This window comes from Pipra filicauda, unplaced genomic scaffold (genome assembly GCF_003945595.2).
Source record: "Pipra filicauda isolate LSUMZ 115617 unplaced genomic scaffold, ASM394559v2 scaffold400_size1120237_pilon, whole genome shotgun sequence".
In the NCBI taxonomy this organism is placed as follows: Eukaryota; Metazoa; Chordata; class Aves; order Passeriformes; family Pipridae; genus Pipra; species Pipra filicauda.
In genome coordinates, this window is record NW_024104533.1 from 189,963 (window position 1) to 217,419 (window position 27,457).

General features: G+C 40.4%; 1 protein-coding gene across 1 annotated transcript; it reads right to left on the reverse strand.

Moving 5' to 3' along the window:
• Positions 1–180: 180 nt before the first annotated feature.
• Positions 181–27,457, reverse strand: ZBTB10 (zinc finger and BTB domain containing 10). The gene is made up of 5 exons (XM_027750700.2): positions 26,187–27,457; positions 18,241–19,138; positions 8,385–8,558; positions 6,298–6,473; positions 181–2,880 (listed from the first exon to the last, which is right to left on the reverse strand). Exons 1-5 carry the CDS (start codon positions 27,108–27,110, stop codon positions 2,575–2,577), a joined length of 2,478 nt encoding a protein of 825 aa, XP_027606501.1. The 5' UTR covers positions 27,111–27,457; the 3' UTR covers positions 181–2,574.

The window sequence follows — 27,457 nt, forward strand, 5'->3', positions numbered from 1 at the left end:
CCTACCATGGGCAATTACATGCAACTTTTAAAAGTAAGCAGTTAAGTGTTACCAAGGACATGATTGTCACAATGCAACAGAATATTAAGGTCAGTGAATAATAACTGAATATTTATAAATACCAAATGTCTATTAAAGCCTGCTTTTTCAAATATAATCGGAACAAAAGCACAACAATTCTGTAGTGTACCAAGTGTATATTTCGATTTACTGTATGCAGTCTAACAACAAATTTGGTCATAATTTACCAGATATACATAAATGATTTAAGTAGTAAAAGAAGATTCAATTCCAAGAGAATAAGTTCATACTTGAGGAAAAAACTCAACAAAACAAAAACAAAAAAAAAAAAAGGAAAATACATTAAGAATGTAGAGCCAGGTCCAGTTTCTAAGTATTAAGTGAGCAGTATCCTAATAAAGCAGATTTAGGTGAATTTCAGATATATATATATATACTTATATATATAGACAGATCTACCAATTGTAAACTATGGTTTTAAAAGGGATAAACGGGATGGAAAAATCTTTATGCTATACTTACATATTCACAAAGCAGAACATTACTTTAACGTTTAAAATACTTTTTAATTCATATCATTTTTGCCCAACTAATTTCTACTTTGGACCCCACCAGGATTACACATTACTCATTTCAGTCTAGAACAATGAGAATAAAATGTATTCTTCAGTGTAAAAAAGGCACCCCACCCTTCCCACCCTCCCCAAAAAAAACTAATCACGTCAGGTTTACAATGATGTGGAAGCTACCAATGAAACAAGTGGATGATAAAAAAAAGCATTTTAATTCCCATATAACTGTAGTTCAAACTTAGCTTCAATCAGCAAAAACAATGCCTTAACATCATGTTACTGTTCTATGGACAACAGTAAAGCTTGTCTCTTTAAATACATACCGACTTTGATCAGATGGAGCACCAGTAAGATTTTGTCTGTCAAAGCATAATTCAAAGTTATCCACACAACTACCATAATTTAGTTACCTGATATAAAATAGGAAAAAAATATACTCATTTTAAAATAAACAAAGTTGAAAAATATGGTGACCCTCAATTGGTTTTTATACAGTACTGTCACACTGGCCTAGCTATGTGTCATGATAAATGCTCTGCATATTTACTCATTGTGACATAATAGTACACCAGATGTATTGTTCCAATGATTGCCTGAATTTGTTTGCCTTAGGCTAGACAACACAGAGGAGTTTAAGGTGAAGGTGTAATGCCCTCCCCTCCCTATAAAAGGGGCCTGAAATCATTGGTACAATATTACAAGCTTAGGGGAAAAAAAGTCTAATGGCTACAAAAATTCAAGTTTCAATGCCTCCTAGAAAATCTGAAGCAAAGAGCATAGGGAGCATATCCCCCTGAAAAGTGGACAACTCAAAGAGTATTATTTTGCTTTGGACTTTTTGTTTTTCTTAAAAGAAATAATTCCAGCAAATGAGCAAATTAAATGTAATTGGTTTATATTAAATACTAGCAACAACCCATTAAGTACAAAAGAATAAAAAATAGTTTGTGTTCATTTTAATGATGAACGATGGGCAAAATAGCCTAGTGTTCAATTCACATCACAAACTAGCCAAAAAGCGGACAAGTGAGAAATTATTGACCAAAGAGTTGTTTAATATGACACTTTCTCCATTCCTTGTATTTTTATTTTGTGGGACTGAGGTATACACCAGGGAAATCAAAAAGTTTGAGAAGGGGCACCTTAGTGGGAAGAAACATTATTACATCAGATACCTTTTAGCATAACTGTTTCTTTTGACTACAAGTGGCACAAGAATTACCCATGCTCTGACCAGTCTATTATTTTCATTATTGGTCATTTCTTCTGCGTTATCATTTTGAAACTGATGAATCAACAACAACCTTCTTTAAAAACAGATGCTAAATTAATGCCATTAACAACTTCTCCAGTGCTTATCACCCATACCACCTGCCAGCACAGAGCCAAAAGTTTTCAAACCAAATTTCAGTATGGTTTTGGCAATATCTGTGACGCATATTTAAATGATTGGCTTTCACCTCTCAGGTTATGGAAGGGATAAAATTTGTATGGCAAAGACGTGCTTGGGGAAAATGAGCCACTACCCCAAATTACCTTCGCTGACTCACTGACCATAGTAGAAGTGGATTTGGGAAAGCTGTCTTTGTATTTCCATACAAAGTTGTAATTTTCTTCATTCATGTTAACAGATACATGAATGTGTAACATAATTACAGTTACTACTATGTCTGAATAGGACCCAAGTAGCTATAGCCTATAAATAATAAAAAATACATTTTTCTTTTGATAACTGACTGTAGATGTGAGGACTCTGTATAATTCAACCAAATGGTTGTATGCTGTACAGTCCTGTGCAAATATCATAAAAAAATTAATAATCCTTTTTTTGCTATAAGGCTTTGACCCTACATTTTTCACAGCAATGTAACTACCATCCAGCCTGTACCATATTTCGCAAGCCTTCAGTCCCAAAATTCATATAGTCAAATAGTCAATCCATACAGTGTCCATTTGCAGCACCCTGAAGTCATATGCTCTGTCAGTCATCTAAAGGCATACAAACTTCCCCAGCTTCATCCCATCGGGACTGGTCATTCTGTTCTTCTACATCATCACCAAGCTCCTCATCACCTTCTCCCACTTCATTTTCCTCATATTCTTCATCCCTAGGGAAATCTGTGTCCTGCACCTGGTCTGCTCCTTCTTGCCCTCCAGGTTGAGATTTATCTGCACAGTCTACACAAACTCCATAACGTCGTGATCCGTGTCTTATTCCAACACTGGCTGCTAGCATGAAAATCTTCTTACACACCATACACTTATACTTTTTATCCTTTTTATGCACCTGTGGAAGAGAAATTTTAACAGGTGAAAATACACATAGCAAGTTACATTTGCATACAGTACTAGAAAACTACTGATAATAAGAATAGTAATTACTGATACAAAAATTCTTTTTGAACATTTCCAAGAGATACTCACACTGTTCAGAGTAAGAGAAGGACTACTAGAGATCTATTTATGTATTCCTCAACATACATGAGCTATTTCCCACAACCAAACTGAACATCTGCCTGTTCTGTATACAGGTGAGTGTTCAGTCCACAACTACTCACCCTACAGAGCAAGACTCAAAGGCAATGAGAACAGCACTTACACTGCACACAGGATAACATCTCATTTAGAAAACTGCCTTTAAAATTTTAAGTTCTAGAAAAATTTAGAATGAGCAAGAGTTATTAAATTCTGTGTGAATTCAAAGAGCAAAATCCTTCTTCCACAACATCTTTATCCCAACATAACCAAAACCAATATCAACTTTCCAGGTCCCTTTAATGAGTTTTTTGTCTGTATGTGAGCCTGTGTGTAAAGTTAAAAGGTTGTTGTTGACTAATTTGACTAAATTTTAATTTTCAATTTGGAAGTATGTTACTTGTACATGTAACTGAATTCAGCAGCCACGTATATTAGTTACTATCTACTAAAAATTAAGTTGAAGAGTTCCTTCTTGTATCTGCTGCTTAAATACCTCATTTGAAGTCCCACTGAAAAATTGCCATTTTAGATAAAACAGAAATTACCATCCAGATGAGGGGAAAAAAATCAGGTCAAGATACAACTAGTTACTTCAGTCCTGCTGTATAATCTGTAGAGCTGATACATGTGTTTTCCTCAGCCTCTAGACTTACATAAAGCAGAACGTTTGAGATTTGTTGAATGGAAAGGGGAAAGGAGGGGGGAAAAAAACAAACAAAGAAAAAGTATTCAGTCTTCAATGGGGAAAGGACACTTCAGTTAAAGCACACAACTAGGCTGAGCTCATTCTATAGCTATTTTCACGGTCTGACTTCAACTCCTTTCCTGGGAAAAAAAATCAGGTCAGATACTGCAGGACAGAAACCTGAAGTCCCACTCTGCTCTTCCTGGTAAACTGACCATCTCCCAGTGTTGCTGTCTTCTCCAGTGAGCTGCAAAGGAAGGAGCAGCTGCTGCATATGGCCATCAAGGAGGTGATAACGCCTCAGACTCCTCTGCCACCCCATGGAGCTGCCCTGCACCATCACCACCTCCCTCACTGCAGTCACCTACAGGCACAACAGTTCCTCAGACTCAGTAACATCACAGGTACTCCTGGTTCTTTCGGCATCTAAGCCTTCACTAGATGGTGCAGGAGGTGAAGAAAGGCAGCAGTGGCAGGGTGGAAAGAAATGTATCTAATATTAGCAAAGTCCAGCAGAACATAAGATGCTGGTTCTAAAATTTACACAGGAGCTATTAACATATGCCTTCATTACCTGTAGAGCAGTTCAAGAAACACTAAAAAATTACTACAGGGGTCTTATAAACATCTTCTAGAATTATATCCTGATATGACTCACGTTATTACCTACTTTTAATAACATTACTGGCTAACAAACTCAATTTCATTATAATAGAAGCTAGAAAGGAAAGTTTGGAAGACTTAGATCAAAAGCTCTTTTCTGCATCCACGTGAAAGCACAGAAGCTTTCCACTTTTTCTACTCACTGAGGAACAAAAAGCCAACTACAGGGAGGCTATGGAGACTTACAGAACACCTTTGCGAGGAGAGCAAAATGGTCCACTGATTCTAAAAGGACTGAGGAAAGCTACCGAAGTCACAGAACCATAGAACGATTTGGGTTGGAAGGGACCTTAAAGATCATCCAGTTTCAATGCCCTGCCATAGGCAGGGACACCTTCCACTAGACCAGGTTGCTCAAAGCCCCATCTAACCTGACCTTGAACACTGCCAGGGATGGGGCATCCACAACTTCTCTGGCCAACCTGTTCCAGTGCCTCATCATCCTCACAGTAAAGAATTTCTTCCTAACATCTAATCTAAACCTATCCCCCTTCAGTTTGAATACATTCCTCCTTGTTCCATCACTACATGCCCTTGCAAAAAGCCTCTCTCCATTTTTCTTTTAGGTTCCTTTCAAGTACTGGAAGGCCGCAATTACGTCTCCCCAAAGCCTTCTCTTCTCCAGGCTGAAAAAACCCAAGGACCCTTCCTCCAAGGAGAGGTGCTCCATCCTTCCAATCATTTTCATGACCCTCCTCTGGACCCAATCCAACAGGTTGATGTCCTTCCTGTGCTGGGGACCCAAGAGCTGGATGCAGCACTCCAGGTGGGGTCTCAAAAGAGCAGAGTGGAGGGGCAGAATCACCTCCTTTGACCTGCTGGCCACGCTGCTTTTGATATAGCCCAGGATATACTTGGCTTTCTGTGCTGCAAGTTCACATTGCCAACTCATGTCCAACCTCTCATCCACCAGCACCCCCAAGTCCCTGTCAGCAGGGTTGCTCTCAATCTGTTCATCCCCCAGCCTCTACTGATATGGGGTGTTGCCCCAACCCAGGTACAGCATTCTGGAGAAGTGCACTTTACCCCACTCCATGTACTAACCTCTTTTGTCTATCTACAAAGCATGTTGCAAAATTAGATTTTTTTTTAAAAAAATCACAGCTTGGAGAAATGTTATTACTTTTTCACCACCAATACAATCTTGTTCTTATTACTCCCCTAAAACACCCCTTGGATTTTGTACAGTAAATATCATAATGAAGGCAATTTCTTACAGACTAGATACAAAGTACCTGCAAAATACCCAAGACAGATAACACTTTCTCTGGCTCCTCAGATAAACAAGTACTCAAGTCAAATCCTGAGTTATGCAACATGCACAGGACAGGGCAAGTTGAACTGCTGATTATGGCATTGGTAGTCTGTCAGACAGATGTTTACTTTCTGCATCAGATATTTTTCGTTCTTGGTTACATCTTAAAGCAGATACTATACTATAGCATTGTCTAGTTGGGAAATAAACATTTCAGAACTACTTCAAGATACTGTGCAGTTGCTGAATTAACAGGGTGCCCTCACAGAAGATGATGATGCAGCATTATAGAACAAGATGTGCTATTCTACTGAGCAACACCAAGCCAAAAATGCCTTTTGTTATCTACAGAATACTTACATATACTGCATTTATATCATGTCACTTTCAAAATAATCTTGAAGTTACTAGAATTCCAGTGACTCTCTTAATTGACACTGCATTTTCCATTGAGAACACAAGATGTATAGTTATCACAAAGAGATGTTTATCTTCATTCATTTTAGATTACGATAAAACAATTTACATTATGACAAATCAGAGAATAGCATTTCTTCCAATTACCAAAACATGCAAAAAAACCCAAAAACCCACTTGACACACATACACTTGCAATTACCTACCAAGGAATGTCTCTTTACATGCTCTCTTCGTGTAAACAGCTTCCCACAGATGTCACAACTGAAAGATCTCACGCCTGTGTGAATGAGCAAGTGTCTCTTTAGTGTTCTTCTGTATTTGGCTACATAATTACAGTGTGGACACTTCAACTTGTTCATGATTAAAGCAGAGGAATCGCCTACAAGATAATAAGCCATCAGGAGAAAAGATAATGAAACACACACAAAAAAATATTTCAGTATGTTCTGCCTGTTGCACAAAAATAAACAGGTGCCAAAACAATAAAGCACCCACATGACTTTTCATCAGCCAAATCAGGACAATGCCTGTCTGCAGAAATCACAAATGATGGTAAGTTCTGCCTGTATGATCCTGCTAGAAAAACACCTACTTGTAACCAAAGTATTTTTACTACAGAAGTACTAATCAATTCTCTGAAAAATCATCTTATTTCATTAATAAGTTAACTACAACTTAGCGGTATTCCACTTTTCTAGAGGTCATCTATACCAGAAAACATTTTCTTCTGGATTAGAAACCCTCTAACTTTGCAGCATTTAGACAGTTACAATCTTCTCTCCCAATATTCTATTTAGAATTACATGCAGTAACTGTCTGCCAAGATCTGACTTGACAAATCAATAAAAAAAGGTGTAACTAAGCAAGAATGAATATTGACAAAAGGAGTAGGACAATAAGAGTTAGCATAATTCTGAAATAGCTGAAAAGGAAAGTTATTGGTTCAGATCTTATCTATTTTCTACTTTGGTCTAACAGTAGGAAAAAATTGAGAGCAGAAAAGAAACTTCTGGAAGTAGCAATATCTCACTTCTTCCTTATGATGGAGGGGAGCTCTTTACATATCCTTGCACCACAGGTAACACAGTTTGCTCAAAGGATATGTGCAAAACAGGTTTGCTACAGCTGCCTATTACTGTGTGAAAGAGAAGAACACAGGATGCTATGACGTGGAGAAGGTCACATAGGAATATAAAGATGATTTTGAGAATATGATATTGGCTCAAAACATACTACAGGTGAGATAATTTATGAACATAATCATAACCATCTAGAAGCACCCAAAAAGCACTGACTCAGGCTATATGATTATGAACAAGAATTTCTCATTTTTAGGCTGGGAGAAAGAAAACACAAGTAATTGTGTGTTACATGCATGGGCCACAGGCACGGCCACAGACATGGGCTCCAACTCATCTAGAGTTGCCTCCTCAGAGCTTCAAAATCCATCATAATATGGAAGTTAAGTTTTGCTAACATTCAGAAGTTTGCTTTGGTATATTGGAGCACTCAGGCAAGCTGCATGCCAATATAATGTCACATAATAGCTTATATCAAGAAAAGTAAGTCCTATGCACATCTTCCACTGTAAAAACCCAAATAATTTAAAGTAAACCATAAACCACATCCCAGTAATAGCTCAAAGTTACAGAGAAGAGGTAAGCATTATTATTACCCAGGCCTTAAGATCCTCCTTTTATCCAAGACTTCATATATTTTAAGGATCTAGCAACAATTGTTTTAGATGCAGTGGTGTTTTTGGGAGGTTTTCAGACAGAAAAATAATTACAGATAATTGCTTGCTTGAACTGACAGAAGAAGGCTTAATTACAGCTGCACAGAACTCAAAATCTTTATTGCAATGAAGTTTTTATTTTGATAGCGAGACATATGCTGAGATCTCCTTTTAAAATTATATTTAATTTCTTATCTCCATCATCCAAGTGTTCAATTTCAAACACCATATATCTGTAATTATCTTAGAAAACGGGAGGAAGCTACCAGGTCATTAAAGACCTCAAGTATCTTCACATTCAGACACAATAAAAGAGCTGACATTAATCACTTTCTGTTCTTACTCTTCCATACATCTGAATTCCTTTTTCTCCCTCCGAGGAAATCCTCATATTTACATTATCCAGAAAGGCAAATGATATGGAAGAAGATGAAGTGTTTACATAATCTTATAAACCTTCAAACAAATTAATCAAATATTACAAGCAGTGACACAGAAGACAAAGAACCCCTATGAGAGGCAAAAAAGAAACTTCTCTCCATCAGATATACTTACCATTTTCCCAAGCTTCTTTTGGCCAAGATTCTGGCAGCAGTCCATACTTGAAGTCACCAGAAGTACCCGGCAGCAGTCCATACTTGAAGTCACTGGAAGTACCCGGCAGCAGACCGTACTTGAAGTCACTTGAGGTACCCGGCAGCAGACCATACTTGAAGTCACTTGAGGTTGCTATTAAAGACAGTCTTACTTTAGCTTCCCGGGTTCTAATCAGTCATGCTGTTTCGCAAAATATGTATTGTTTAACTGTGACAAAGAAGTTTCTAACCTTAAAATAGTAATAGTAGTACTTTTTCACAGTATTCAATACTGAAACTAAGAAATAACTGCATTCTTAATTTCAATGAAATGAGATCATTGAACTATTCTCCACAGCACCACTTCTCACCCAGAGAAAAATTCAAAGCTTTTTTCATACTACAGGAACTTTTATGGTAAGGATTTTTATTCCTTCACTATTATCATGACAGGGCTACAAGGCTTTCCACTGGATTCTCTTTATAACTGCTTTGGGCAGTGACTTCATCTGGTCTGCCACAGGCAGTCTAGTTGGTACAAAAGTAAACATTTTCTGCTGGAGGTATGATTTTTTTTTATTGCCTTAAAATAACTCTGTGGTATATATAAAGTGCTTAAAATACCTTTATTTATGTAAAGTATCCTACAGTTGTGTCTAAACCCTTTTCTGAATAATCATCTCCACTACTCCATAACCACATCAATTCAACAGACCATAATTACTTGGAATATATCAGTTTAAAAGACTAGTTTGTATATTTACATTTGGGCTTTGGACAAGATCTTCATGCAGTTCATGTTGTCTTTGCATCCACTTTTCCTCTTTAAAAGAACAAAACCATTCGGAAGTGATCAATGTCTCAAAAAGATCCTTGCTTGATCAAGGGAGGTGATTGTCCCATTCTGCTCTGCACTGGCCTCACCTTGAATATTGTGTGCAGTTTGGGGCACCACAATATAATAAGGATATAAAGCTATTGGAGAGTGTCCAAAAGAGTGCCATGAACATGATGAAAGACCTAGAGGGGAAGCCGTATGAGGAGCAGCTGAGGTCACTTGGTCTGTTCAGCCTGGAGAAGAGGAGACTGAGGGGAGACCTCATTGCAGTTACAACTTCCTTGTGAGGGGAAGAGGAGGGGCAGGCACTGATCTCTTCTCTGTGGTGACCAGTGACAGGACCTGAGGGAATGGCCTGAAGTTGTGTCAGGGGAGGTTTAGGTTGGATATCAGAAAGAGGTTCTTCACCCAGAGGGTGGTTGGGCACTGGGACAGGCTCCCCAGGGAAGTGGTCACAGCACCAAACCTGCCAAAGTTCAAGAAGAGTGTGGATGATACTCTCAGGCACATGGTGTGACTCTTGGGGATGGTCCTGTACAGGGCTAAGGGTTGGATTCAATGATTCTTGTGGGTCCCTTCCAACTCAGCATATTCTGTGACTCTGTGATAATTCTATATTTTTGTAACAAGTAAGAATTACATCAGTGAACATGGAATCACTACTGCAGAGCACAAAGAAGAGAGCTATAAATAGTACACAATGAAGCTGCACTAGGCATTTGACAAAAATTGTATTTGTGGGGCAAAGACCCTTCTGGCAAGAGTGCAAATCAATCTTGCCCCCAGTTCCCAAGACAGGAGTCTGCTGGAAGACATGAACTCATAAATCCATTACATTCCTCACAGGCAAACAGATGTTAAACAAACAAACTACAGTGGTAACTGGCAGACTTCCTTTATCTGTCTGGATGATGCTTGGGTCCTCACACTGGATTTCCAATGTCACCATTGTGAAAAATCTTGAGAAGGGTTTAATAGTAAATAGATGCATTTTTGTTTTCAAGCCTGAAATTGTACCTTTTACAAGTCCAAAGACTTTTTTCTTTATCCCTACACTGCTCATTCTAAGGATTTTTTCGGGAAAAGAAATTCCCTTAGGGTAAACTAGAATTTCATGCAGCCAGTAAAAAGCTGCACACTCAAACACTCACAGCTTACAGTTTTACTGGAGAAAAGTACAGATTACAAATCCTCACAGCATTAGACATATACAGTAGTTTCATTTACTGCTCAGGCAGTGTTACAGCTGGCAGCAGTGCTTTTGTCTCCAACATAAGACAACAGTTCAAAAGGGTATCACCTAACAAGTAGGAAGCTTATAATTCTATCCTATCCATTAGACAATGGCAAATGACAAGCAAAGCTGAATCACAACTGCCAAACTAGGCATTCCATCCAAGCTTTAGAAAACAAGTAGATGAGGGAAAAGAAATACCAGTATTTTAGCTGTTCCACCTAGCTATTTTGGTATAGAAAGAAAGAAGTGGAAAGGGGAAAAAAAAAATCTCTCCTTTAAGAAACAAAGCAGTGAGGAAACTTTTTTTTTAATTACTGACTCTAATAGCTGTTATGTCCAAAACAGGCAAGAACTCCTTATGCTAATTTGGACTCCAGCAATGGCATCTCACAACAGCTCAAGGAATAGAACACAGATACCCTATAGACATGCCAACTACACATTCCTTTTAGGTGAGCAGCAAAACTTCCTTTTGTAATACACAAAAGAATTAGTGAGGAAGCAATGTATACAGTTCTGGAAAGAACAAAGATGACTTGGTCTTAAGGCTAAAAGCCTGCAAATAAAAACAGGCTTCAGGATCTAGCAGAGGAAAAAAAAATAAAACAATCTTTATAATCTGTTTAAAATATTAGATTTTTTTCTTTATAGGTTTTTCCCCCGTAATAGAACTGATCCAGCTCTAGCTAAACAGGGAAAGGTCAGCGATGAAAATATTTCAAATGACTTTTTCCCCTCTTGTGGGAGAACTACTTTTAACATTAGCAGACCATTTATGCACAAGGCTGGTATTGAAGTCTGAGGGAAGTTAGGAGCTCAAATCAGTGCATAGGTCTAGATCTTAGCATAAAAGACTCAGCACAGAGCCAAACAGATTTAAGAGGTGTTGTCTAGTGTAAATAGTAGCTACCAAATCTGTCTACTTCCAATTTGAAGAGAAAACCTACTATAATGTGAAAGAACACCAGCACAGATATCACAAGAGATAAGAGGTTGCTACATACACTTCAGTCCCTGCATAGTACAGGACTAAGTAGATAATAATTAAACCTAATGCTTATTCTTAGAATAATTCGTTGACCTAGAAAACCTACTTTCTAGATTAAGCACACATATAGTGTGTTCAAAACAAAGCCACGAAAAAGGCATCTCTAACATCTAATTGCCAATCCATACAGGTAAGACAGAAATTACACAGAGATTGGAAGCTGGAAGTGCAATACTTGGCCTCTACTAGCTTCCCCAGGTGGATGTAGAGCTGACAGTCAGGTAAGTTTCCAATTGTAGCTGAGCCAAGTATAAGGTGTTACAGACCCCTGTGATTCTTAACATCTCCAGTTCCTCCTCCCAGAGGGCTACTGCCCTCTGAAACCTGCTTGCAAAACTGCAGATAGTCATCATCTGACCTGTTCTGATCAACTTTAACCCAAATGATCTTGACAGGAGACTGAAAGCAACTATGTATATGGTTGTACTGGAAGACTGGGGGTGGGGTGCAAAGGGGGAAAATATAGACTGCAGTAATGCAGATCTTCAACACAAAAAATAAGCAAAAAGCTAATTAGAAGTGGTGTTCTGTATCTGCAGACCAAGCCATCTGACCACGACTTCTCTCTGATCTAAGGATACCTTTCTACAGTTTAGTTGATTTCTAGGAGGTCTAAGTTAATAATACAAATATCATTACCATTTACCCAAATATCAAACATTTACCCATTCTTCTAGCCTGCACAGATAAGAGGCTATCAGTAACACGATCTTAAAAAAGCAAATCAACAACAAACCTAAAAATAATAAGAAAAAAAACAGAATCCAAATAAGCTGATTAAATATCAGCTCTAAAATTTTCAAGATGTCAATCTGAGAAGACAGACAGTCCAAAATAAAATCGTGTGATAAAAGTTAGTGCTGTAAAAGCCTACACAACCACTTAATTGTATGTTCTACTGCATTTATTCGCAGGAAAAAGGATAACCAGGAGTTAAAAACGCCGATTTTCAGTTTTGAAGGCAAGAGGTAGGGGAGCATCACCAGAAAAAGACAACATATCCGAGTCAGAAACGTCCTTAGTTTGACAAGTTTCACTCTTTTTCCGTAATCAGAAATATGCTGATCTGAGGGGGAAGAAAAGGGAGACATTACTGAGTAGGGAATGATTAAGGAAGAAGATCAATTACAGAAGTCACTGAACAAGTCATTAGAGAAAGGGATATGGACATAGGGTGAGCTCAGGGAGAAGATACAAAACTTCCTATTAGAACAGTTGTCTGTAGTGAACTTCTCTTTTCTGTATACATATTAGCACTAGAAATAGTGCCAAAATAAGAGAAAAGAGAATACTACTATTTTTTCTACCAGCTTTTCTGACACTGCTTATTTAGATCAATTAAAAAAAAAGACAGAAACTAGACAGGATAAGCGATTAGCCCATAGCTTTCAAGGATTGTAAAGAAAGCAGTGGTAATCTACTGATACAATCTGGATTGCTATTAGAGAGCTGGATTTGTTAGGCAACATGACAGAAGAAACAGCACTGTCAACACTGACATACTAGGAAGGTGGGGGAAAGAATATCTTGCACTCCTTTTGTTCCCAGAGTATTTCTCACATCTTTAACCCCATTTCTTCTGAAAAGGATTATTCTGGAAGCACACTATTGCTCAGCTGCCTCTTGCAACAGAAGGCTCCCCCAGACACTTAAGACATTTTGCCAATGCAGTCTTACTAATACTTTATCTATTGCTCCCAACTGCTCTCCATTTTTATTTCTCATTCACAAAAAAAAAATGGTATATTGCCCCAACTTTGGAGTCAGATCTAGCACCAACTAATCATCTGCCAGATGACCACCAACTGATGCCAAACATATCATCCACTTGCTTTTCAACTTGCTTACCAAACATTCCCTGAAAAACTCCTTCCCAAGAAAGGGAAAGCTGTTTTGCTGATTTCTCTCCCACAAAGGCTGCACAACTGAAACAGAAGATATTAAAAAGTTTCCTCATCCACATGTGTGGGGGAGTCAGTTGCTCTTATGTACCATCTCAACTTATGGAGTTGCTGCCATCAGCATCATCACTATTTTATAAGTGAAAAAAATCAGCACTTCAGATTGGTATTTTTTTTAAAGTGAATGCATTGCATGAGACAAAAAAGAAAAAAAGTTTTTCAGGCAGAAAAGGTCTGTAGACACCACAAAACCTTCTTCCCCAAACCATTCACAAAACAAAAAACCAAATTCACAGCAGTGAGACACAAAACATTGCTTCATGTTGCACGGTCAATGACAGACCATACCATAAAAATGTGGGAATCTGCTTGTCTTTGGGATCATCCCTAGGAGAAGTAAATTTAATGAACGGGGAAGAGACTGACCCTCAGATGTTGTGCTCTCTTTAGAGGACTTCTAAAAACCTACAAGGTCTTCAATACCAGATTACATAGGGAACAGGGCAAAAAAGAGGTTAAAGGTCCATCAAGGAACTTAAAATCTTTCAATAGGGTATCAGCTGGAGATCTGAGGAAAATCTGGCTGAGAGTGATACTACCATGGAGAAGCAGGAAAAGCACTTCGTTTTCTTAGGTTAGTTTTTTTCCTTTGTAACTCAATCAAGTCAGGTTTATCCCTATAAGAAATACGTGCATTTCCAGATAAGTCCATCAATCTTGATTTCTTCAAAGTTACCTGTCTATAGTGTAAAGTCCTAATCAAGTTGTTATGCTCCTCCCTTGCATCATAACAAAAGCTGTGACCAGCACTATGTTTTTTGTAAGCAGGTTTAGCTGGCTATTTGTATCCTTCTGAAAAGTAGTTGCTTCTACAGCAAGCTGAATTAAATTCCTTAAGAACCCATACAAAATCATTCACAAACCCTCTTATTCCACCAAAGGGCTGCATTCATCTTGCACTTGTTATCCTTTGCCTTGCCTTCACCACAATACATGACACAGCAGTAACTGGCCTGAAAATCAAGGTAACACATAATCCAGCTGTAGTTTCATAAAGCTATTGCAGTATTGCATACAAGTCTCCTAAAAAAATCAACACAATCAGCTCTGGAAAGCATGAGCAAAACTCCACAGCTGTTCTGAAGCCTGAGAAGAGGACACATATACTCCAAAACAGGCCTAGACAAAAAACATATCCACGAAGTGATGAAAATTTACCAAAAAACCCCTAAGAACCAACATTAAGAATATGATGAATTATATTCACTGAGCTTTTATGAACTGGAAACTGACTATGAGATGCTGACTGACTGCACAGTTACTTTTACCATAGTAAACAGTTAATTGTAGGATGCACAATGGCTATAAACAGTAAAGACTTTTTTAGCAGATTATCAACTAGAAGGGAAAACATGGACATAGGCAGTAACAATCAATATTTTAGTTAAACAGCTACTTGAATTAATATAGCTAAAACTGGAGAAGTCTTGAAAGCTTAAGCAAAAATAAGTAAATATAAGATGGTACATGCAATTTCAAATCCATTTCAACTTTATGGAGCTTTTCTGAAGTTCATCAAAGTGCTACTTTTGCAGAGAAAGTGTTAAATATAAACTCACTGGCAACACTGGGTAAAAGGAAGAAGCTGACATATCCTTACAGATACCTGTAGGAAAACTCACGTTCAGCAAGGAGCAGTTTAACATGTTTGCTTCACTGGGACAAGAGGGGTAGCAGATGGTTCAGAAAGCTTTTATTGTTTATTACTTAATACTTATCTAGCTGTACCCAACTGGGAAATCCATTTACTACAGAAATCAAGGAAGTGGCTTTTGAGATAATTTTTTTAGTGAGAGGAGTGTTCTTAAATAGGCTTCCACCATATCTACAGTATTTTTTCTCCCCCCTCACAAAAGAACCAGACCAACCAAAACCATAATCAAGGACACAGGAAGTCACTTTGCATGTAACTGACAGCTCACAACCTCAGCTGGTGTTGGTTATTCCCATCAGAACGTGACAAAGCATAACAGTAGAAGCTCATTCTTTCCCTTACAGCAACCAAAGAGACAGTGCACTTTTTAGCTCTCATCGTAAGAATTTGCTATTCTTTATTTTTCTTCTCACAGCATTGTCTTGTATCTATTCCAGATGATACTTTCTTCTGCATTTTTACCTCCCAGTGCCTATATTATTTTTGGTAAGCTTTTCATCTCCACAAGAAATTTAATCCAAAACTAAAAAGTTATCGTATAACCTGCAGGTTACTCTACAACTCATTCTTGACATTCTTCCAACTCTCCACTCCTCCCTCTTCCACCTTTTCTTGGGCATAGAGGCAGCAGTTCAAAGAAGAATGTTTGAGAGTGGAATCTGCTTGCAGAGCAAAGAGAAAGAGGCAGCAGTAGAGGAGAAAGAACACCAAAGGCTAAAGCACAGAGTATGGGTGAAAGTGAGCTATTATACCAAGCCCTACTTCCAGTCACTCCTTGCCTCACACAATGTGCATGCAGAGAAGAACTTCATAAAAGGTATAATTGCAAAAATATTAGATAGGGCTTCCAAGAGTTCTAATACTGACAGAAAATGTAATTATGTACTTGGGAACACATATGCTCTGAAAATACCAAGGAAATCGTTAGTTGATGGTATTTTACAGCTCAATAAAATAAACTTCCCCCTTCAGTCACAGAACTTGAAATGGTTTTGGACAGACACCACAGCACACATTCACTATGTCCCTAGTCTCCAATACAGTTCTCTTCACCAAGATGCTACACGGATGTATTTCGTAATTTAATTCTTTAGCATAACAAGCTACTGAAAACCTTGGTGCTTCTGTCAAAAAGAAATCCACAAAAAATAGAACTAAACTTGTTTAATCATTACTGACTGCCCATGTCCTCCATTATTTCTTCAAGAAAGCTCCACAGAACACATACGAATTCCACAGAAGGTAAACAAGTATTTCTTTCTGTTGCTAGTGACATCACTTAGTAGACATATTCTCTGTATTTCCATTGGTAAAAGAGGTTGAATAACCACCCCACAGAAATCAAACAGAAATCACATGCTAAATTGTGTCAGAAATTTGATGTTTGTGCAATTTATATACAGGTCTCAGCTCCTGCTCCAGACCCTTTTTCATGCCACTGCAACTATATCGAGTAGTGTAGCCTAGCACAAGCAGATTTGTTGTGTGGGTGCTGAGGACTCAACATCCACACTATCCGAGTCTAAAGGTGCTTTACTTCAGGCTAGATCTAACCTGGTGCTGTGGATCTAAGGTCTGTTAGCAATTGGCATGTTTTTGAAACATAGCTTCTATTGTGATTTCAGCTTGAAAAATCCTGTACAGTCTAGGAAAGCTTAGACAGTAAGAGAAGATCAGGAAATTCACTTTACAAGTGCACGCTCCCAAGAATAGCTAAAGCAGATCTACCCAGAGTTGAGAGATGAAGGCTTGAGATAGGCAAACACCCTGAAGCATTTGCAGAACAATGTTAGCTCCGCAGCACAGCTGCTTCTCTGGAGCTGCTCTGTTGTGTCACACTACTTGCTAACTACAGGGAGGTATCTTGTACTGGAGGTACACATCTGTAGTGCACAGCAGTGCAGACTGGGACTGTCATATGTCACCAGTTGGCACTGCACGGCACAGCGGGGTCACCACGTGCCCACTGCGGCACCCCTGCTTCTCTATGGCCTCCAGCCCCATAGGCAGGGGCAGAGCTCCTGGAGGAGACAGAGGACATCTACACCACCTTCATGGTTCAAGCAGGCATATATTTTAACCTGCTTTAGAAACAGACACATCTAAAGAATTTAATTCCAGCTATGTCTCAAATCTATCTTTAATCTGACTCCTAAACTGCAATATGTTTTCAAAACTGCTAATTCGTCAGAAAGTGATGCAAATTACAGTAAAGGTAAATGACAGTATTTCAAATACATACTTCAACTATTCATACAGCACAATAATAATTTAAAAAACAAAGCCCTGGACGTAATTACACTACCCCAGATCCCAATTACACCGTGAGCAGTCTGCTGCTTATAATTCTTTGTGTGACCTTATTTGTTTAACAAACAGATATTTAACCCTACTCTACCATTTACAATAATCATAGATCCTTAAGGAAAAAAATGCTATTAACTCAGTCACTCTCAGGATTTGTTTAAAGCATTGTTTAACAAAAATATATTCCTGTCTAATATATGTCATTGTGGCATCTCTGTCCAATGTTTCACAAACTTGCTTTAAGTGTTTCTATTATAGTAGCCAGGATTACTCTGTCTTGTAGGTTCCAAGACACCCCTATAATAAAAATCAGCAGAATGCTGACTTCACTTTCTGAGTGACGCTCAGGTGAAGGAGATTACTGCAAAAATCTTTTTCTAGCGTAGGGAAGGAAATTATAAAGGTCCCTGCTCTCTGTGCAACCAGCTAATATTCATCAGCCAACAGTTATTACTCCTTGGTTTTGTGCCTAATAGTCACCACAGATTAAATGTGAATGTAAGAATTTTAGTTTGTACCAGCTGATAAGGATCCCCAATTCAAGTACCAAATGCAAACAGCACATTCCATCCTGCACAGCACAGCGCTGCCATTACTCTCTCCAGCAGAAAATCACTGCTGTGCCCCAAGGCAGAGAATCAGATTAATGATTCAGTAACGTGACTGCTGTGCTGACTTCACTAATCCTATCCAACATACCTTTATAAGAGTTACACTGTCAGGTACTTCATTCAATACTTCATTCAATACTTTAGTTTTCAAATAACACGATCACATTAAGCAATATTTACCTGCTTCTTCTTTAATAAATGACAGATCTTCTTCTGGATATGGGACTGATGGTTGCAACACTGAGCAATCTTCTGAGTTCTCTTCAGTATTAGGTGGTATATTATAAATAAATCTCTTTGCAGTTTGGTTTTTCCTTCTTGCTTTTCCAGGTTCTTGAACTGATTGTCCCTGTGCACCCATGTCATTCCACACAAAAACTTTTCCCTCACCTTGAGATTCATTTTCAGCCATTTCAGGTGAGCTGTCCTGGACCCAACTGCAGTCGTTCATTTGGTAGCTTTCCATTTGGCCCTCATCAATTGGATAGGGATCGTTCTCAGTTTTTATGCTACTTGCCAAGTTGGTAAGGTTTCGTGTTGCCCAGAAGCTGGCAACTTTCTGATCCCTTGGAGACAAACCATCCCTACTAACAGATCTTCTGTTGTAATCCACTACAACGGTCTCTGGAGCTTCTGATTTTATACTTATGTTTAAGGCATCTTTAATGAAGTTGCGGCAGGACTGGACAACCTCCGTCATCTGAAGGTAGCTGGCCACCGACATCACTTCAATGGCATTTTGGCTCGTAAGCACGAGGTTACCAGAATATAAGAAGTCCAAGATGACAGAAAAACCTTGAACAGCAACAACGTCTAAATAGGTAACAGTGGTTTGGTTCCGGCTTTCTTTGTTTGTAAAGCAATACAGAGTCTTAAAGAAGCGGCTGCCTGCAACCAGGATGTTCTTGTGAGCTCTGAAGACCCTCCCACTCACCACAATATTAACATCACAAAGAATGCCTTTCTTCCTCTGCTCGTTGAGCTCTTGCAGGAGCTGATAGCAGTAAGAGTTCTCGTTTGGCCTACTGTTAAAATCACAGTATCCTTCATTGTTCAGTTCTGATGGTAACTCCGCCTCCTGCAATTAAAAGACCACAAACATAATTAGTGCTTGGTGAACGCTCTTCTTAATCCTCCAACACTACAATAAGGATATGAAAATAATCTTAAGAAGATAATTTTAATCAAACAATTTTTTGTTATTTATGTTCTTGGTCACAAAGGCAGACAGGAATGTGCAATTAACAAGCTATTTTTGAAAACTAAGAGTCATCATCTCGTTCTGCACCTTCCACCCCCAAATCTGAAACAAAATGAACTAGCAGATTTTCCTTGAGGGCAAAGGAAGTGAAATTTCAGCCAAAAGTAAGCAAAGATTTAGCTGAGTGTGAGGTACTTGTTATTCTTAACCCACGTATATAAAAGACTCAGGAGCCTCTCTTTCCGAAGATTTAACTAGATGATTCTTACATATCCAAACACTTATTCTTCCCTAGAAATCTCCACTTCAACAAATAAGCAGAATCCTGAGAACTGACTAAATGTTTTCTCATGCTGAGATAAGAATACCTAAGGCTTAGAGCTGTATCTCCCAACCTGTCTTGAACGTTTTAAAGAAAACGTGTTGCTGGAGTAGATATAATAGCAGATACATTTCTTATACAGTTCTACAAATTAAACATTTACCTTCTACTTTCTAACTGGGGCAGGTTTAGGATTAAACAGAAACAGTATCAGATGGCAAGCAGACAATACTGCAGATGACCAAAAGAAATACTTAAGCTTCAATTAAATTACTTAAGTAAGACTTTCTTGAATCAAACTTCACTGAAACTTTCCAGTGGCAACACCTTTAACTGGTACATATTTTACAGATGCAGCCTTTTTAAGATGTGATCTCAAACACAGCTTCAAAATGTTGCTAAAAGGTGACATTATCAGCCAGAAATAAGTCGTTATTAAAAATTAGTTCAGACGGTGAGAGGCTGGTAAGCATCAAGAGATCTGAACCGGATTTTAGAGCATTTAGAAAATGATGCTTCAGAGCTGCTACAAAGCAGCAGCTACGGGAAATCAGAAAACAACACAGACTGGCATACTTGAGACCATACTTATATGGGTTGACATATGCTGCCATCAAGAGCAGAGACTACAGCAGAGTCTATTTTATACTGGATCTCCAATATTTCTCTTCTTCCCTAACAAATAAGGAGAGTTCAAAAGTGGAGGGCTCCAATATGGTTTAGGATGAGAGAAGATCAGATTTTGCAAGCTACAACACTATTTTCTCCCCACATTTAATAAAACATCTCACTGATTTGGGAGCTAGAGGTACTGTTAAAGCTCAACAGCCTCAACATTATAGGTCAAAATCAGCATTAAGAAGGTAAATGTTAACACTGTCATGACCCCATAATCTATACCGGGGCTCAAATATATGGTGCAGAAAAGCACTACCCTTAATTTGGGACTACAGCAGAAACCAGGTATATATACTAAAAAAGTAGTTTTCTACCACACAGGAATTAGTAGATTAAATCACCTCAAATCATAATCCCAGCGTGGATCACTGGAATGACAACTGAGGTTGTAACTACATCTAAAATGCTGTTTACATCTATAAGCAGCCAATAATGCCCAGTATAACCAAAACAGAAACTGCCATTTCAGCATCTCCTGAGAAATCATTTCAGTTTGCTATCACATTCAAGCTGCTTCTGAATCTCTACCCTTCTCAGACAAACAGTTCAGTGAAGAGGTAGGAATAAAAGCAATTAGGTTTCTATGTAAAAACAAGCAACCATTCTTTATGCAACGTCAGCTTAGTTTTTTCTGTGTACTCTGATAAACCCCAAGCACTCCTTCAGATCAGAGCTCTGAAACAGAGTATGCCTCAAACATATGACAGCCAAGTCTGTCACTCTTAGTTCTCAGCAGATTTCAGATCTGGACTAGCTTCCTGTCAATCCAGCAGTGGAGCACTGCATAGTTTCAAAACACCAATTACACTGACGTTGGATCAGATTAAGATGAAAATTATGGTACCCTGAAGTGTTGTCACTCTCGTCAATCATCAGTGACTTGCACCTCACACAGTAAGTGTTAGGTAGATGCTATGATAGCTGCCAATTTCATTCTCTGAGAACACGTTAAATACCACATAAATTTAAAAAAAACACACACACACACACACACAAAAAAAAAACCAAAACCAAAAAAAAAACCACCTCACAACAATCTGCAGCAGTTCTTTAATTTTGACAAATGTCTGATTAAAGAATGGAGATAGAGTACATTTTAACTGAGCAAGTACACATACCCAGTCAAGCTGGGGTGAAAAAAAAAATTGATTTTTACAATGTGGCTTTTTTTGTTTCCTGAGAAAAGGATAAGCCAGCATGATAAAGAAGATGCAGATCACAAATGCAATACAGAAACGCAAGACTGAAATCTTAACTTATGAGCAGACCAGAAGGTTGAAGGGAAAAAAAAAAAAAAAAGAGATATTACATAACTGATGTCCAAGCTATAGGGGTGTGTGTTGGGGGAAGAGATCAGTCTCACAGGTTTACTGAAACATTTTTAAAACTAACTGCAGTATTAGAAACAACTGTTTAACTGCTGGTATGGAAGCAGCTAACCCTAATGCCACAACTCAAATGAAATAGAGTCCTGACATCTGAACAGTTACCAAACATATGTACACCAAGTGTGACAAGTAGAATTGCCATTTGCTATGAGGAAAATGAAAAAAACCCAAATTATATCACTTAGAGTGTTTTAAACATTTGTACAGGAAAAAATACTATACAGTTCAACAGGAAGCAAGGTGCAGAAAATAATTACAGGAACACAGTATATTTGCAAACTTCTGTTACTGACACAGTACATCCTCTGTTCTGTTTTTCTGATGAGAACCACAAAGTAATGGGATTTGCTTAGACGTCAATTATATTTTCAGAATACAGACCATGTATTCCCATCACCTATCTCAACGTCAAACCACCTTATCCTTTTAATAAAAACTAGTAAGAAATGTAAGATAAGAATCAGCACAATTTCATTTCAATTCACGGAATTTACTGCATTCTAACTCAAAAACTTCTTTCTGTGGGTGAGATTGAGAAGCAGTCTAATAGAACAGAGACTACTCAAGGAAACTAATATTATGCTCAGTTTTGAATAGCTGAGATCTCCTGAATACACCCAAAGATGTATTAATATTTCATATGTATAATTCAATAATTAAACTTGCCTAAAAGCTAATAGGAGCAGAAACAGATGATCAAAAACTGCTATAAGAAACCTGTTTTTCTTTCTCCTCCTGTTCCATCAGCATATTCTGTCCCTCGGAAAAGAAGAGCAAGGGCAGGAAGAAGAAAAAAAATACCCAAACCAATCTAACCACAGATTCTTTCTCAGCTGTATGTATATGAAAAGTAATTATGCCACACTTTTGTAATCCCATCCCCACTACCACATCTTACTCTACAGCAGGTTCCCTATGCCCCCAAATTAATTCTTGTCCTGACAAATGGATATTCCAACAAAATAAGCTATTAGTAGCTCCTTAACCACGTGCAGCTACAGAGGAAAAGGATCTCAAAATGATGCCCCGCTGCCATTGTACAAGCCATAGCATCTCTCACAGAAAACTCAGCAATTTAAAATTGTTCCATTAATATCAAATTGAGGAGTTCAAGATGAGGTAAAAACACTACATGAAAATACAGTAAATAATAGTACTTACTCTGACTTCCTCCTCAACATTTTGCTCTGCTAATAGTAAGTTAAGAAGTTAACTTAGAACACTGTAATGTAACTCTTACATCTGAAGCACGACTTACATTCATCACTGCTCACATAAAGCAAACAATTACAGTTCACATGGAAAAAATAACACATCAAAGGCCTTCCTCCTTTTGGAGAACTTCTGCTTTAAACCAACATGCCTGTTAGGCTGGAGAAAGCTTTTCTGGCAGTATTTCCAAAGCTTAGCTTCAAATTATGTCCAGAGAGAAAATGTTTTAAGAAGCTGGTATGAGGGTAGGAACCCCCAGCAGCCAATAAGTCTGCATTTTATGGACCTAAATTCATCAAAGAATTAAAATATTTTGCAGTGGTTTCCCAGTAAGCATCCACTTCTTAAGTTTTTTGCAACACAACAGTCCATTTATTAAAAAAACAAAGGTAATTCAAGCTGATGATAGATTTCCCTAAGCTTTAATATGGAGACAGATTATTTTAAAAATTGGAATAGAAAAAAAGCCAAAAATTTGGTCTTAGAGAGAAGTATCAGCTGACAGCTCAATACCCTTGAATTACAGCAGCTGCAACCACTTGTGATGTATTTTGGCATTCCAAATTAAATGTATCCCAAAAATAAACTGAAATCATCACTCATTTCTTCACGAGTGTAATATCCAACAGACCTATAGAAACTTCCACTGCTTTACTGTCTTAACACCTACAATTTCCTTTCTGCACTTGAACAGTGGCACTTTGCCATATGTTTATTAGCAGCTGCTAAACATGCCCTGCAGTTGAGGCTTGTCAAGTCCAGAATACATGTGTGCTGTCTCTAACACAAAGGCTGAAAGATCTCTCCAAAGTTTCATTAAATCTAAACGGCTTTGCTGCCTCATTATGTATGTTGGAAATACAGTCAGGGTACAAATTACCTACTTTTGTTCCAAGGATCTGGTATCATGGCATTAAGGAAAAAAATGGGGCTATTGTTTTGGTATTAATTTAAACATACGTATCAAAAGAAATTCAAGTGCCATTAAAAGTATGAAAGGATACGGAAATTAAACATAGAAGTGGAAAGAAAACAGAGATTCTTAATCAGATTTTTGATAAAGCAAGTGTAACCTGGAAGTGCACCACAACGAAAACTACACCGACTCCTGAAAAAACGCAATTCCTTCCCTCCAAAATGTAATTGCAGAGGGATGCACAGAGGACTGTTTTCCACTTGAAAACACCAACCTCTGTACAGCTACCTTTACCCAAACCTTATCTTTAATACAATGCAAAAGAACCACTGACTCATCTATCCTACCATTTAGTTTATTATTACAACTACTACAAATACTTTTTCTTAAACCATCAGCAGTATAAAAGCAGAGGCTCATTTTTACAAAGCTTCCCAGGACAATGAAAGGTCTTCAAATAAACACAATCTTCAAATACATACTTATATTAACTCTTAGGCTACTGTGATAACAAGCCAATATTCTGTCCTCCTTCTACTCTCCTGGTATTTAACAGTTCTACAGCAGACTAGGGATAGGAGGACAGAAAGAGCAAACTAGTAAATTAACTAGGAAAAAATGCTTGGAATAGGTTTTATTTAAATGCACCTTAAATGGAGTGAGAAAATTCCAAAGGCGGCAGGAATTAGCAGCATCTACTAACACAGGAGGCTACACAGTGACAGAACATACCTCTACATGGTTAATCATTCACAACTCGAAGTCAGGAACTAGGCAACAAGACAGTAAGGAATATGCTGTGATAACGTTATGCAAAAATTAACATTTTCATATATAAAGAGGTAAAAGAAACTAAGAATGAAAGTTTCATAATTAGAAACGAGTTACTGAAAGTGTGTTTGGCTAAAACACTGCAGAGTGAATAGCAAAGGCAGATTGGACGACCTACTGCTGTGAAAGTAACAGTAGCTGCCTTAGAAACACACTCACTGAAAAGGCAGTATATTAATCACGAAGGTGAATGTTGCATTTGTAAATCCAAAAATAATATTTTTGATAACCTGTATTTGTGCACTATAAGGTTCTTCTTGCAGTCCCGCAGCCGTTTCACATAAAACTTGCATACCTTTCCAAGTAGCTCTAAGAAAACCTACCTTCACCTAACATTTTATCAGTCATGCTGATATCCTACCCAAACACTTGAATCACAGCTCTTGTCCAAGGTACCCTGAGCTCCTTAAAGCGCTCAACCATTAAACTCAATATAACTACCGCGTTACATTTCGGGCTCCAGACAAAGCTATACAACCAAGGTGAGTGTCGTAATTAAAACTGAGTTCTAAATGGGGAAAAACGGAGCGATGGGGGACTAATTCCGGCTAACAGCCTAACAATTCAAGGACTGGCCTAACCTGAAGCACACTAGCTAATGCCCGGAGGCAAGTTTAACGCCAACGAGGCGATCGAGCGAACGAACTTTCATCCTAGGAGAAAAGGCTGCAGAACGCTGCGGATTCCGAACGAGTATTCTTTAGGGGCTTTTCATCCACGTATGTTCTAGAGCAAGCCCTGCCTCATTCATGAGAGCAACCAAGAAACGCGATGATTTTAAGTTCAGCCAGAACGGGAAGAAGAGTTTCACTACTCCTAAAGCGTTAGAGGAGCTCTGGCATAGTAACACGGCTTTCAGGAAACCGCATGTTTATCTCAAACACACACCAAGCGACTGCAAACTTCTTGCTCAGCAACTCAATCCAAAGCAACGCAATCGGCAAAAAAAGATTTAAATGCGAGGAACTTGAGTATACGGAGTTATCCGATTAGCGCACCACGGCCGTACCGCTAAGCGCGGTATGGCAATTCCAATTTCACGCTAGCGAGTCCCAGTTTCACAGGCGGTCGCTGGCCGGACACTGCCCTCCCTCCGCCCGTACCGCAGGAGGAAGTTGTAACGAGCGTATTTAAATCAGTGCTGTGACACTGGGATTCCTGCGCAACTTTTTTTCCCACATCGTCGGTTTAGCTTCACGAGATAAACAGATGAACGAATGGAAGCGGCACACACCAGCGCCAGACGGATAACGGGAACCGGGCACGGACACGAATAGCCACGGCTCGGGCTGTGTTTGTGTGCCTGCGTGCCACGTGCCTGCCCGCATCCAGCGCGACAGCCGCCCCAAATCCCAGAGTGAGGGGGCTTCTCTCCCGCTCCGGAGTCGGCGACCGAGACCACTGCGGTGTGCCCAGCCCGCCGGGCAACAACCACCACCATGGGCGGTCACGTAAAAAAAGTTCACACACGTGGGCACGGAAAATCCCCACCTATACGAAAGGGGAAGCCGGGACCGCCCCGTCCCTCCCCGCCGCCCCCTTGCCCATGCCCATGGCTATCCCCATGCCGCGCCGTACCTGCTCGGCGCTGCCGGGCTCGTTGAGACGATGCTCAGCGGAGAGGTGGTGCCGCAGCAGCAGGGTGCGCTTGTAGTTGCGGGTGCCCTTGCAGAGCTCGTCGTGCCCCCCGGGCAGGGGCCCGCCGGCCATGATCAGCTCGGGGGGCGCGGCGGCGGCCGCGGCCGCAGTACACCAGGCGCAGGACATGAGGCCGGTCTCTTGGCAGTAGTAGAGCCACGGGAACTCCTTGAGCCAGGAGCCCTGGAAGGAGATGTGCAGCTTCTGCAGCAGGGACTTGGGCCTGGCCAGCGGGAAGTGCCTGATGCTCTCCCCCTCGCCACTGCCCTCCGCCTCGTCCCCGCCGTCGCCCCCCGATCGCCGGCTGCTGCTACAGCTGCCGCCCTCGGCGCCGCTGCCGTCGCCCAGGCTGCCCCCTTCGCCGTCCTCCTCATCGTCGCTGCTGTCACTCAGCGAGCCCCCGTCCTGGACGAGCTCCTTGCCCTCCAGCAGCCCCTCCGGTTCCAGCCCCTCCGCGCCCTCCAGCTCCATCTCCTCGTCCGCCCCCCGCCCATTGAAGTGCTTCCGCGGCCAGGCCGCGGCCTCGCAGCCATTGTTAGCGGCGGGGTGGGCGCCCAGGAGCCCCCCGCCGCCGCGGAAGGCCAGAGTCCGGCGGTTTCTCTCGGCGAACATGGGACCGGCGGCGGCGGGGGGCGACGCCGCGTCCTGGGGCAGCAGCAGCTCCTTCTCCTCGGCGGCGGCGGCCTCCAGCTCCTCGGCCTCCAGCCCCTCCAGCTCCGCCTCCTCGTCCGCCCCGCGCCCGTTCAGCGCCTCGGGGTCCTGCCGCTCCCAGGCCTCGGCCCCCGCCGCCGAGGGGGCCGCCGCGGGGGTGACGAGGCCGCCGCCGCGGAACGCGAGCGTCCGCCGGTTTATCTCCGCGAACATGGCGGGCGCGCCCCGCGCCCCCCGCCCGGCCGAGCGCTCCGTCCGCCGCGGGAACGGGGCGGGGGAAGGAGGCGCCCGGCTGCCGCGCGGGGGCGGCGGCCGAAAGAGGCGAAGCGCGGCCGCTCGCTCCCCACTGCCCCGGGTCCGGCCTGGATCGCGGCGGGCGCGGGGCTGCCCACAATGGATCCCGCTCGATCGCTCGGCGGCGGCGCTTCCGTCCCGACAGGCCCCGGATCGGGTCGGGTGGCAAATGAACAACGGGCTGCGCCCACAATGCACCGCGGCCGCCGCCCGCCGCCGCCGCAGGGGAGGGGAGGGGAGGGGGGGCGCGAGCGGGGGGCGGGCAG

What these genes read in the sequence shown, in the direction of transcription:
- ZBTB10 (XM_027750700.2), bottom strand. Translation starts at nt 27,110, where the DNA reads ATGTTCGCGGAGATAAACCGGCGGACGCTCGCGTTCCGCGGCGGCGGC. An exon ending in AGCCCGGCAGCGCCGAGCAG is followed by an intron (nt 19,139 to 26,186) that starts GTACGGCGCGGC and finishes TTTTAATTGCAG; the next exon opens with GAGGCGGAGTTACCATCAGA. An exon ending in AAAAGAAGCTTGGGAAAATG is followed by an intron (nt 6,474 to 8,384) that starts GTAAGTATATCT and finishes ATTATCTTGTAG; the next exon opens with GCGATTCCTCTGCTTTAATC.